The sequence below is a fragment of the Pogona vitticeps genome, chromosome 2, assembly GCF_051106095.1.
Source record: "Pogona vitticeps strain Pit_001003342236 chromosome 2, PviZW2.1, whole genome shotgun sequence".
Lineage (NCBI taxonomy): Eukaryota > Metazoa > Chordata > Lepidosauria > Squamata > Agamidae > Pogona > Pogona vitticeps.
This window is the reverse complement of record NC_135784.1, coordinates 157,892,787-157,907,202: the sequence shown is the minus strand read 5'-3', so window position 1 is coordinate 157,907,202 and position 14,416 is coordinate 157,892,787. Positions and strand designations below refer to the sequence as shown.

Genomic DNA, 14,416 nt, shown 5'->3' with positions numbered 1-14,416 from the left:
ATTCTACAATCAATGTGCTTCTTAGAATTGTTAATTACCAAGAAACAAAACTTTTTGTTCACATAAAGCATGAAGATTTATCAAAAATGATTGCCTAGCAAACAAGCCCTGTTATTTCACTGTCAACCTCTGGTTTGGAAGACCAGCTGCTTCTCCTATTGGCTTGAATTCAGTACAGGAATGGTTGAAATCCTGTGCTTAGCATAGGAAAATCTGTTTCTAACCAGCAAATGAAAAGTCCTCACTATGGAGGTGCACACGTGCATTAAGCAGACATGTGTATGTATCCCTGAGAATCACAGCAGGAACTCTATCTGCTGGTGAGAAATAGATTGAAAGTTATGATTTTTTTTTGTGCTAAGCAACAGGATTTCGGAGTAGTTTTTCATTTCAAATCCCAAATCATTCTAGAAGGCCCCCAAGAATACTTAGGACTAGCTTTGGGGCAAACAAATCTCTATTCTACTAGAGTTCTGCTTGATAACATCCAAACAAAGAGGCTGATTTTGAATCAAAAACAAGATGTATTTTGCTAAAAACTGCTTCTTGCACTATTCTAGCTTGTAGAAATTAGAACAGTTCTTTTGACTACCATCAATTATGGCATTTTAGTTTGTAGTATAATGGCTAGGGAGAGTGAAGGAGGCCAATTTCCAGGCCAACAATATGCTGGATAACTAGGGGGTTTTTTGTAACCAGAACTTATCACCTTTGGAAAATAAAAATCATCATGCTTGTTACATTATTTGCTGCAAAGTCAGACCTTAATAGGGGTTTCAAGATAAATGAGACATTTAAGGATCGGTTTTAGCAGTTCTACCAACCACCAACCCCACCCCTCTGAGTTTCCATGGCCAATGGTCATGGTCACTCAGGTAACCTGGAATTCCAACCCAGCCCATTATAACACAATGAGTATCCTCAACTCCACTATGCCAGTTTAAAACATCTGTGTTATGTACTGCGGTGCCTTGACTTACAAACTTAATCCGTATTGGAATTGTGTTCTTAAGTCAAAGCAGCATTTCCCACAGGAATGCATTGAAACCTGATTAATCCGTTCTGGCTGTTTTTTGTTCTTATGTCAAGGCACGGTTTGTAAGTCAAAGCATTCATTCCCATAGGAACTAATGCAAAACCGGTTTAATCTGTCCTCTACTACTAGGGGGAGAATTTTTCTTTTTTTAACTTAAGATGATTTAGGGCAGGAAAGGAGGGAGACAGAGAAGACAATGAGGTAGGGAGAGAGTTTGGAGTCTAAAACACATGCTAATCCAATACATTTTAAACTCACACATTTTAAACCAAGCCAGCACAGACCCTTGCAAAAACTTTTCTGCTTTGCAAGGGAAGCATGCAAAAGCACAGAACACAAATGGAGCAGATTATAGATGCAAAGAGAACAAAGCAAAAAAGCAAGGGAAGCATGCATGAACCATTGCAAAAACAAAGGAAGCAGATCAGAAATGCAGAACAAAGCAAAAAAGCAAGGGAAGCATGTACAAACAAACCATTGCAAAAACAGAGCAGATTAGAAATGCAAAGAGAACAAAACAAAAAAGCAAGGGAAGCATGCATGAACCATTGCAAAAATAAGCAGAGCAGATTAGAAATGCAAAGAGAACAAAGCAAAAAGCATGCAAGACATATCAAAAATGGGAGAAAACACCCAAAAAGCAACCAACCCCCCAAGACCCATCGGAAATGGGGGGGGGACAAAAAACAAACAAATTCCCCATGACCCATCAGAAATGGGAAAAAACACTCCAAAAAGGAACCAACGCCCCACTGGAAATGGGGGGGAACCAAAAAGCAAATACCCCCCCAAGACCCATCACAGCACAGAAATATAACCCCCCAAGCCGAAAATCACGCTGCAAAAATACCCAGAACAGTTTTTTAAAAGTATAACGCAACACCTTACCTTAGCAGGCAGCCTCCTCGGATCGCACACTCTCTAACTGCTGGTCGAAAGAGCTACAAAGCAGCCTCGTCGCCACCTACAGTTAGCGATTTGAATTTCCCTCCCTTTTCCCCAGCCTTTTTTCTGTTCGTAAATCAAAGCTCCATTCACAAGTCAAAGCAAGATTTTGTGAATGGAGCTGTTCGTAACTCAAACGTTCGTAGGTCAAGGCGTTTGTAAGTCAAGGCACATCTGTATACATTAATTCAGATTACTTTATCCCGAATGACTTTGAGGAAAGGCAAACAAGCCTAACTTTCCTTAAATGATACCAACTGCTTTCAGACACAAAGGGCCAGAATCTTATTGATGTTCAGGTAAGGTTTGCTTAACATGTTGTCTAACTGATAAGGTGCCAGGGCATGTCTCAGCTATGCAAGTGGATGTGTGACCACAGTGTGACCAACATATGCCCTTAAACCACAGTGCCTACATTTTAGAAAACAAGTATTAAATAAAATATTCCAGAGCAAAAGATACATGCCACTCACTTGGGATATTTCATGATGGAGTTGTTCGTCACTTTGCTCAGACTCTGCAAGAAACAAAAGGAGTTCACACTTATTTACCACTTGAACTATGAAAGGAAGTCCCATCAAGGAAATTTAGAAAATAAAATAAGGGAGACTTATAGATCTTAATCAAAACTTTCAGCTAAAACTGCATCAACCAGAACCCTACTGATGATTTACACTTGCATAAGGGAAACTGCAAAACTCCTAGTGGCAAACTGCTATTGGTTAATAAGGTTCTGGTTGCAATCATGCACAGATGCCCAATAATACAGTAAATTACAGATGCATTAGCAGCACAAGAGCACAAAACCAAGACTGTTCCAAGAAAGCACACCACAGATTTTTCAAATGGGTAACAGTATGCTACAGGGGAAAAAAAGTTATGCACCATAAAAACTAACAAGCCTTCAATATGAAACAAGGCGAAATAGACTACAGTCCTTAAAAGGTTATGATGAATAAAACTTGCTAGTCTTTAAGGCACCGTAAGACTCTTTGTTGTCTACAGTCTTGGAGTGTCGGTGGATTTTTGCTATTATTAAAAACAAACTGGTCTTTCAACAAAGTGTTGCAATCAATATATAGGATACTGTACTCTGCTCGTTGTCTAATTCCATTAGCCATGCCCTCCTCTAGCTAATTCTGTTTCTCACCATCCTTGGTTTTCTATTCCCCAAATCGTCAGTCAGAAATCATGGTCACCAAGCATGCTCAGCTCTCACTGGTGCAATTTTGGAAGGCTTCCCCCTTTACCTTCTGTGAACCTTGGAGTACCTTCAGCCCTGCAGGTATCTTCCTCTTTTGTACCAGTAAGGCCATTCTGGTGACATAAGTAAGAGCACTCAAAACCTGAACCTTGGCCATAAAGATGATTACGAGCTCATTTTAAAAACGAAGATGTGTGTACTTTCTGCCTGTAAGATTGTTTGTCCAACAATCTAGAAAAATGCTTGGTTACATCTGATTCAGCCTTCTGCTCCCACAGGAAGTCCCATTATTCTGCAACTAATTCAGAGGGGAATAAAAAAAACATCATGCTGTCAGGAGAAAAGAATGTCACAAAACGGAAGTCCCCCAGCAAGGGCTCTGGAGCTATTTCTAAGATGCTTTCTCCTGCATAACACCTCACGTAGGAATGTCTGCACCAGGACTGTGCAGTGTTTCAGAAGCCTTCACTCCTAGACTCTTGAAAAACAAGTAGAGGGATGGAAGATGGGCTTGAACAATGATTTATGACTCTCCCTTACACATACAATCCATCCTTCAGTCCAACGCCCTGATTTTTAAGGGAGAACTTGAGGGAGAAGTTTTTTTATATATATAAGCAGATACTATGAGAATGGTTTAAACTCAAATTACTCTTCCATGCAGATCTGGGCTGATGATGCAGGTCTCGCAATGGAATTCTAGCCTGCTTGAAAATGAAGTACCGGGATGGAGCTTGAACTTCGATGTGCAACCCAGGAGTCATTCTAATAATCTCAGTTGCTAACTGAGAACTGCCAAGGAGATTCTCTACTGGATTATCATTTGCATACATGTTCACTCCCTTGAAAAGATGTGATCAGACTGTATCCACCCCCTGATTATGAATCTGAAAAAGCAATAAATTAATTACCTGAATAGTCCACTATATGGGTTGGCACTCTCTCAGGAGTAACATCAGCTGGGATGGTGATTTCTTCTGCCCTTGGAGGAACCTTGATGCATGAAAAAGGAATATCCTTGAAACCAGTTAAATGTCAACAAAACTTACGGCTGCTTGATGACTTGCAGATGAGATACAGACGATTTTGTATCTGGTAGCTTAACTCAAACTTGTGATTAATTAAAAACCTTTCAAGTTTTTAATAGCTATTGCAAGCTTTCTCCAAGAGAAAGAAAACACTAAATATACATTTCAAAAAAACACTGCTTCATTATAGATTTTGAGGTTACCCTTCTATGATTTTTCTACTTAAAATTTTTAGAGGGCTTTAAAAACAATCGATACTTTTCCTAATAGAAATCATTAAAAGATCATGAAAATTTACCTCTTCTGGAAATTCTTCACTGACAAGAGACATAATAAGCGATGTTTTCCCAACTCTGGCTGTGAAATTGAATGCACACATATGAATTAGAATAGGATTTCTATAGCCAGAACATTTATTTATCAGATGTCATGCTGGCCAGTGGGAAATCAGGTGTATTTGCTGGTAATTTGCAGTAAATCTGTAGTTCTTCTTTCTATGCTCTCACATTGCATCCAACTTTCAGTGACTTGAATAGAGCTTTCAAGGTAAGTCAGCTACCTAAGGAGTGGTTTTACCAGTCCCACTGCCTCAGTGAGGTTCCTAAACTAGAATTCTTGAATCCTAGTCCATCACTCCATCCACTACACTATACTGGATCTCCTAAATCTATATAAAAGCAGCAAATTAGTAATGAACTGTGTAGAAGCCCTGCTTCAAGCAAAGATCTATGACTTCTTGATTCAAAGATAAGGTAGCAGGCATGGACATAACCTCTCTAGTTATGTCCATGACCAAACTTCGCCAATGTATCTTCAGTAATAGGATACAGGGCCATTTTCCCTCCTTGTTTCTCAAAGACAAGTGGTACACATATCCTGGAACTAACAGTATACTCCATATTTAAAGAGAAATTTCTTTCAGCACTACCTGTATCCTAGGCTGAATACAAATTTAGGTATGTTCAAATGGATTGACAGAAAATTACTAAGCTCCATTGTCCCATGCCCCAATGCAACACAGAGGTATGAGGAACCTCTCTAAGTGGGATAGGCTGTGGTGTACAGAAAAGGGATGTCCCAGAAAATCAGGAAGGAGCAGCTACTTGGTACTGCTGAGAAATCCTCTACTTCTGCCTTCACTACAGCCTAACCAATTCAACAGGGTTATTTAACCCTCTGGGAAGTACTTAGGGCAACAGAGTGAGCTCCCGTCGCTTGTCCCAGCTCCTGCCAACCTAACAGTTTGAAAGCATGTAAATGCGAGTAGATAAATAAGTACCACCTCGATGGGAAGATAACGGCGTTCTGTGTCTAGTCGTGCTGGCCACGTGACCACGGAAACTGTCTTCAGACAACTCTGGCTCTACAGCTTGGAAATGGGGATGAGCACCGCACCGTAGAGTCGAACACGACTGGACTAAATGTCAAGGGGAGCCTTTACCTAATGGTCCTTTGGATTATCTATACTCACTCACTCACCGTGCATTATGGGTTCACTATAGCCAGTACTGTACCTTGTTACAAAGTTCTTCATGCGCAATAAGAAGGATGTCAGTGTCAGTGTCTGATCGTTGCTAATTAAAGAATTCCTGTTTTGCACTGCTCTGTGTGTGTGATTCACCACAATGAGATGAAGTCACACAAACACCCCAAAATGGAAAAGGTATTTAGTTAGCAGCTATCTGCTGCTGACTGTGACACCATTTCTGCTGAATTCCCATTGGCCGATTACAGGCCATCATCTAACATTAGCCCACCTGCTCTTTAATATAATGGCAATACTTACGTTTTTCCAAAAACGCTATTTCAGCAAAATCCAGCAATATGCAAAGGGCAAGAAACTGCAACATGCAGCTGCTTATTTAACAAGCCACCTCCCCAATAGCAATATATATTTTAATCTCTCTAGCACAATTAGTGAAAACCTGTGGCTATTTTCAAAATAACAAGGTAAGCAGCTGTTATGTGCCACCAAATCAGAAAAGCCTTTATAACAACCATAATAGGGCTTTCAAGGTAAGTGAGACATCTGAAGAGTGGTTTTATCAGTTCCACTCCCCCAGTGAGTTTTAATGGCAGAGCAGAGATTTAAACCCATGCCTTCCAAGTCCTACTCTGTCACTCTATCCACCACACCACACCCTCTAGGCTATTCAAAAGGAAAGGCTGTCAAAAATAAACATACGGCACTTGCTAGATATGATTGTCCTGCATGAAACAGAGCAACTAGAACTTTCCTATAACAGTGAGGCAATATGATTTGGGACACAATCAGGTCAGAAACAGGGGTCAGCCTGTCTCTTGCCCACCAACCCCTCCATGTAGGGGTCGGTGGGCAAGAGACAGATTCAGTTTTAGCTGAAACTAAAATTCCCTCTCCAGGAATGCTTAGTACTGTAGCAAAACTTATAAAAATTCTTTAATAGCTGTTTTGTACAAACAAAAGAGTTCCGAATATGCAAAAATTGTTTCTATTCTCAGAAGCAGGTCCACTGGAAGATCCAGCCTCCTGCATTTTGTGTTTCTTCTGGATTATACCAGAATAGGTTCTTGAAAATACACAGACGGTGTGCCACAAAGTGCACCAGCTTCACAACGGCCTACTATCTACAGCTGCCACAGATAAATTTGGGGCTAAAACCAACTGAACATTGATCCACACTGGTATCTAAGAATCAGACGTAATGAAAATCCATAGAGTGCCATGCAGAGGTATCATGGAAACTGACAAAACTGGTTCAGTCAGAACCAGCTGCAAGACACAAAAGTGAAGACATATAGCGCAGATGATTATACCTCTGCAAGACTGCCATTATTCATTTTACAAAAGCTTCATGTGCACCACAATTAAATATATTCCAGAATATAAAAGTTAAATAACTGCAACATTTGGGATTCCTTCATGCATTAACAGGTATAGCATTGCTCGTGCCTTCAGTGTATGTTCTGGATTTTACTTTAATTTAGAAAGTAGGTGACATACTCATCTAAATAAGAAGCCTGCTATTTTAGTTCCAGCTTCAACAGAGCAGATGACAGGAATCCTGATGAAGACAACTTCAATATAACAGACTAATTCTATGAGGTACTGTCTTCAGATACTCTATTAAAAACCAGCAGGATTCGTAACGCTAGCATCAGTACATGTACCTTCTGGCAGCACCTAAAGCATTCTCTCAAGACTTGTTACTGTAATCCTATACCCAGATGGCCTTAAGTTAATCTTGCTCCTATTTAATTAAAGTACTGCAGTATGGTATCCCAATCAAGAACTGCATAAGGAAATCTATGCACAACAGGAATTGAGGGGTAATGACTTTATTCCCAAACTGTAGTGTACTCGCAAGCAAAGACCTCTCATAAAAATTAAAAACAGTAAGTTTTTTTGTTGTACATAGTGATTTGTTAGATAGATAGTATGAAAATTAAAATAAATTAAGTTATACAAAAAAATTTAAAAATTAATCATATTAAAGATGTTAAAGACATTACTAATACAGATTAAAAAAGAATAAAAATACAAACCATCCCGTTTTAAACCCCTCTTAGGCAGCCAGTCACTAAGAGAAAGCCTGCCTAAACAGAAAGGAGGCAGAAGAACAGAAAATATGGGGCCTCCTGTGGGAGGAAGTTCCAGGATCTGGGAGCAGTGACAGAGAAGGCCCTTTCCTGTGTCCCCACCAAAAATATCTGAGAGACTGGTCAGACTGAGAGAAAGACCTGCAATCCAACCAAGATATAACTAAGGTGTGTGTCCAGAAACAAGTGAGCACAGTGGGGCTAAGAGACAATTACTGTATTGTTATACGTCTTCCAGGAAGATTAAGCTCACCAAACACCTTATACAATCAGTCATTTAGCGGCAAGACAAACAAGTCAAACATTTGGAGCACTATTAATACTAATAAATTACCAGCGCAAGGTCTACACTCCATCTTTTAAGACCTACAGTCTTTTTAGGAGAAAAAGAATTTATCTCCAAGAATAATAAGAGTAACATTGTCTGATCATTATGCTTACAAACCACAAAGCTTGTATTAATAAGGTGAAAGAAAAGATGGGGAGAGAAAAGAGAAACCAAGCATAAAAAAAGTTCGAAAGAAATATTTAAAGAGTAAAATAACATGCAGATACAAGGATAGATATAAATGTTTTTTTTAAAAAAACCAATTTGATTTAAATCAAATCCACCCTGTGCAGATACCATCAAAACAGTGCTCAAACTTTTCAATCCCTCAGCAATCCCACATATTTATTTATTTAATTTGTACCCTGCCTATCTGGTCATTGCGACCACTCTAGGTGGCTATGCAATGCAATCACAAGGCAAAACTGTATTATAGAGGAATCCCTAAACCAAATTTTCAGTTACCATACAAATCTAATGGCATCACACATTCCAAATTCATTCATGTGCTGAACAACTCTGGCAAGTTACAACCAGAGTCACGCACCATTTAACCCTGATCATCTTCCCAATATGGCTCACTACTATGTACAAAAAGCAGCACATTCAACACTACAATCATCAGAGAAAAATACAATATGCAGGATTGCTTGTTCTGTAATAAATATTCATGCAAATGAAACTGTCAACTTGCAGGAGATGTTCTATCATATTTAAACTAGAGAGTAAGAAACTTAGATTTCCTCCTAAGATCTTATGACAGGCAGGCAATAACATGGATGCAAGGTATGACTCTCAGGAATAAGAGAAGTAAAAAATCAGAAAAGGCCACCTTGTCTCCAAAACAATACAAGCGCAGGAGCAGGTGATACCATTATTAGACAACTCAAAAGATCAAATAAGCAACAAACAGCTAGCTTCAGACGATAAAATAGCTAATAAAGTGAACTTTTCCTTGTCTTATGTCATATAATTATATAAAATCTCTGACATAAAAGACTAGATGGATTGTCTGTCTATGTTAATAGCATTTTCTCGTAATGTTTTATTTGCAGAGAACATGTTTTTATCTCAGTGAAAGACAAGACTTTTTGCATATAATCATACACCTTGCATGAAAGTAAATTCTATCTATCCCAGGGCCTTCCTACAGCTGTTGGTCCAGTATAAGATTCTCTTCCAAGTATCAACGTCTGCATTTAATACCTAGGTGACGCCAAGGATGCTTAAAGTAAGCAACAAATGACAAGACGGAGCAAATTTTTTCCTATGGCTGATCTTTAGCTGAGGGAACGTGGCCCCTACATATCTCTGTGCAGAACTTCCCAGTGCCTGGATGGCTCCCAGCAATAAAGACATGGTTGACTCAAGGTGGGTAGCAGCAAGATTACCAAGACGAGCTGAGAGATACATTTGCACGGAAGAGGGCGGCCGGACTGCGATATTCCACTTCGCAGCCACTCAAGAAGAGGTCGGAGCTCAAACGAAGCTAGAAAAGGGAGTCAGTCCCAAAGGGCCTACTCGGAAGAACAGCGACCTTCTTCGGCGTCTTCCCCCTGAACAGCCAGCCAGTCAGTCAGTCCTGCCAGGCTTCCTCAGCGGGCTTTTTCCCACGGCCGCAGACCACCAGCCAGCCTCCTTTGGCTTCTGCACCAGCGACCTTCTTCTTTCCTCCCGCCCAAGTCCCACAAAACTTTCCGGACACACTTTGCCGCCGCCGCCCCCTCCCTCGCTGCTTCTCCTTGACACCTCCTTTCCTCACCGCCTTTTTCCGTTGCCAGGTGGGCTCCCTCACCCCTTCCCCTTCTTCTTCTTCCCTGCCACCCGGATCCTCCCTTCGCCTGATCGGGACCCCGCTGCGAAGCCTTCCCCCCCCCCACTCAAACGCCCAGATCCAGCAACCCCCTACCTCGGGGCTCGCCTTCCTTGAAAACAAAAGACACGTGTATCCCAACCTCCGTAACGGATCCCCCTCCTTCGCCCGCCCGCCCGCCGGCCGCGCCTTCATATCCCTTCTTCTTCCTCCTTCTCCTCCTCCTCGGTTGCTTTCCTGGGAGTAAGGCGGCGGCGGCGGCGGTTGGGCGGAGGGTCTGCCCCTCCTCTCGCGCCCTTGCCGCCGCCCCTGCCTTGACCTTCCCAAACCCCTTGCCCTCTCATCACTCACGTTCTCCCACCAGCAGGATCCTCACGTCCTTCTTCATCGCCCGCTCCTTTTTTTCGTTCTGGACCCGGCAATCCGGGCCCCGCTCGCATCAGGGCTGGGGTGGCGGGAGGAGGAGGAGGAGGAGGAGGGAGGAAGCCGCCTCGGCCTGCTGCGCTCGCGCCACCCCGCCTCCAACAGCCGGCGCTCTCCCCTCCACCCCGCCTGGTTCGCCACCTTTCCTCCACGGACCACAGAGATGCGCCTAGAAGGGGGACTTCCGGTGCGATGTTAAAGGTCTTCAAGCCGCTCTAGATATATCTATCTATGGTAGCCCGAGGAATGTTTTAATTTTCCGAGTTACGCCCCGACTTGACTCGTCCCCCTACGGCGGGACCACAGAGAAACTTGGCGCAGACAAGCCTTAAGGGAAAAGGAAGTTCATTGTAAGGGCCTATCGGGCACTTCCGATTCTCGGTAGCCTGTGGGTGGAGTCGGAGAACAGTTGCGGGCAAAAAAAGGGTGGCGAGTACTGTAGATGGAGGACAAGTGAATGGATCCGGGGTGGGTGGAGGGCCAAGTGACATGAGGGAGTCAGGGGCTGCGGAGTCGGGAATTCCCGGTCGGGGGCGTTTTGGATAATCGGGCCAACGGCCTCATCTGCCGCCCAGCCGGGGTTCCCTGTGAACTCAACTGGAGTTCGCCTGGTAGCGGAGTGGGAGCGAGGGCCTCGTGCAAGGGCGGGGTACGTGGAGGCCCCCACCTTACCCTTCCAAATAAAAAAAAAGGATATAGAGGCATGTAAAAAAACAGGACGTCGTACAAGGGGGCATATAAGTATACATAAAAACTGTTTACAGCCAGTAGACTGGAATGGATGGAATGGTGGGCTTGGGCGTCCTGGGTTCTGATGTGGGCGTTGTCATGGAAACCCACGGGGGTTCACTTTGGACATTCAGTATTGTGTTAATAGTGCAGTTATCAGCTTGGAGCCTCGTTAATAATTAACATGTGCCACCAAGTCATTTCTGATTTATGGCAATCCTTTTCAGGGTTTTCCATGTAGAGAATACTCAGAAATGGGTTTCCCATTGCCTTCTGGGGGATGCTCTGGGACTGTGCAGCTTACCAAGGCCACACAGGCTGGCTCTTCACTCAGGAGGCACAGTGAGGGGAATTGAACTCCCAGCCTCTGGTTCTGCAGCCAGATAACTAAACCACTGAGCTATCCAGTCTGGAACCTCATTACCAGGTATTAATATGCAGCTGTCAATCCACTTGATCCTATACAGTACCCACACCTTGCATACCATACATCCACCTCTGGCTCAGATACTATTTACCATGTGCTGGAAGACAAAATGTCATTCTGAAATAAATTTCTTAGTCTTAAAGATGCCACAGTACTTCTATTTTTCTTCTGCTGATTGTCAGGAACCTCACACTTGGCTTAATTTCCTCAATTCCGATAATCTGATTTTTCTAGATTTATGTGTCTCATTAGCAATTTATGATGCCACATCTCTGAAAAGCAGACTACTTATTTATTTGAATCCCTCAATAAGCAAAAAAAATAAAAGTTTTTTGAGCAGTGTTATTATTATTTATAGAAACAAGTATGAATATCCAAATGCAAAATATAAATAAAAAGAAGCAATCCACAAATATCTCTGTATCCATTTCTCATTCTAGACTTTAGCATCTCTTGAAAGGCTTTTTGAAGGCTTCAGATTTCTTACTATCCTTTGGCATACATAAGCTGTGATAGTGAACACAGGACTGCACATGGAGATGAATCCCACATATTTGTTCCCTTTTGTTGTGCTTGATGGCAGCAAGTGCTTTGATGGAGTTTCTGCATGGCAGGCGATTGGACTCAATGGCCCCTGTGGTGTCTTCCAAACTCTGATTCTAAATGCTAGTGGATAGGGGTTCTGGGGAGTCAAATGCCAGTATGACCAGTCAAAACATGGAGCAGTTTTTCATGAACAGAGTTGTATGGGGTGTGAACAGAGCAGTCAGATGTCAGAGCCAAACAGTCAATCTGAAAATCACTTATATTCCAAGGTGACAGGTACAGATATAACCAAGTTAGGTTGTTCAGCAGAGATTTCAGCAGAAACAAGAAGAATTCTGCAGTGGGCACCAAAATCAGATAGAATTGTAATCTTTGGCAATTCTGGGATAGCCGGATGTGGAACTCCTCCATCTAGCTTCATTTTACTGCAGGCTTTTGAGCCTGGAGACTTTGACTTTTAACACTGTTGTGTCCTCTGCTCCAAGACACTGGACTGTCCATTCTTGGAAGTGGGGATGTTGTCAAGCTTCTATTATCTTCTAGTGGATCTTGGTCCTACCTGGCCCTACCTCCATTTCGCCTGCCTGTTAATTGAGGGGGCTGCTAATTGGATCCCAACCTCCTTTTTCTGGTATGATACTTCTTGTGAATGTAGATTGTCCTGGTCATCATCTGAAGAAGACTCAGTCTTATATCTATAGCTAGCTATTTTTGTATATAATGATTTTCTATTTGTGTCAGCTGGTACTGAGCTTTCATTCTTGAAATAGAAAGGTAGTATTAGAAACACAGTTATCTAAAATACTTTTTAGAGGCAAAGTGGTAAAGAGATAGATAACATGAACATTTACCTTTTGTAAGTTTAGAAAGCATAAATTATCCACATATTTACCATTTTCCTAAGAAGTATTATTTTGAAATTCTTTCTCTGATAAACATCAAGGCAGTGAACATGTGACACTTGATAGTGAACTAAATTTGCCTCTAAATTCTAAATACAAGGGTAGGGAACCAAAAAGAAAGATGTTGCATACAACATAAATGCGGAGACATTCTCTAACATAGACGCTTACTTCCTTGTGGTGTATTTCATTGACTATCTACAATAACATCCTTGACAGGGGTTGGACTCAGTAATCCATATGGTCTCTACCAGCTCTACAGTTCAAAGAAGAAGATGATGATGGTGGTGATCTGTGGGGGACAAAGACTCCTGTTTCTAACCAAAACAAAAAACAAAAACAAAAATAATAATAATATGAGCAATGTTATCATACTTTTCCATCAACCTTTGCTTTTTTGACCATATAGGCAAAAGCTACATGTTTGCAGTTAACCTGCAAAGGTCATATTGCAAATATCTCCTGGCTGAGAGGAAAAAATTAATTGGTTTGAAATACGGTGTTGAAGGAGACCTTTGCGGATACTCTGGAGTGCTAAAAAGGCAAACAAATGAGACCTAGATCAAATCAAGCCCGAACTCTCTCTGGAAGCAAAAATGTTGGCATTGAGGCTGTCCTGCTTTGGGCACAACATGAGAAGTCAGAATTCTCTGAAAAAGGCAATGCTGGGAAATGCAGAAGGCAGCAGGAAAAGAGGAAGCCCAATACGAGATGGTTTGACTCCCTAGAGGAAGCCACAGGCTTGAGTTTGCAAGAGCTGAACAGGGCTATACAGGCCATTTTTGAGATTGCTCATTCATAAAGTCGCCATAAGATGGAGGCAACTTGACAGCACAGAACAACAGCTTTTTATCAGCAAACCGGAGTGAAACTGCTTGAGACAAATGTCCTGTCTTAATGTGTGTGTTTCCCATAGCCAGATGGCAAAGCAACCTCCAAGGAGTATGTTGGCAGCAGGGGTCTCTCTGGCCATTGCTGCTACCACTGCACTCCCCGGCCACTGCCATCCAGCCCGCCTCTGAGACAAGCCCTCTCACCCAGCTGACTACAGAGGAAGACTGGCTGCCATTCCAAATATTGTGCCCAGGATGTGCTTTTAAAATGCAGCAGGGCTTATGCCATGTGATGTGATGAAAATCGTTTCGCATTCCATCTGCTTTTTTTACCAGGTATGTAGCTGTGACCTAAGTCAAAGAAACTTATCTGCCTTATGACAAAGACAAGTTATATAAAAACAGCCCTGACCAGAGGCTCACCTAACCCTACCTTCTGTCCACATCATAGTCCACCCGGTTGCTTTGATGGAGTTTGCCAGCAGCACAGGAATGCAATTGTTCCCTCCCATCTTGCTCCCTCTAGCAACTCCTATACAGAGAGATCCTGACTCTCGTGCTGAAGGTGATACACAGCCAACCTGACTAGCAGCCACTGAGGGCCACAGCGGGAACTTTATTTT

General features: G+C 42.2%; 1 protein-coding gene across 4 annotated transcripts in view; it reads right to left on the bottom strand.

The window, feature by feature from the left end:
- The window catches only part of RHOT1 (ras homolog family member T1), a 45,021-nt gene extending 34,551 nt beyond the window's left edge, over positions 1-10,470 (bottom strand). For 3 of the 4 annotated variants that reach the window (XM_020783566.3, XM_020783580.3, XM_020783588.3), the window contains exons 1-4: positions 10,285-10,470; positions 4,512-4,570; positions 4,097-4,178; positions 2,455-2,498 (exon numbers count right to left, since the gene is read on the bottom strand). In XM_020783566.3, the coding sequence (XP_020639225.1) occupies positions 2,455-2,498; positions 4,097-4,178; positions 4,512-4,570; positions 10,285-10,321 (222 nt within the window). In that variant the 5' untranslated portion in view covers positions 10,322-10,470. Of the gene's footprint in view, positions 1-2,454; positions 2,499-4,096; positions 4,179-4,511; positions 4,571-10,029; positions 10,134-10,284 lie in introns of those variants that run through there. The other variant, XM_072990957.2, reaches the window with a different exon arrangement.
- Positions 10,471-14,416: the final 3,946 nt, after the last annotated feature.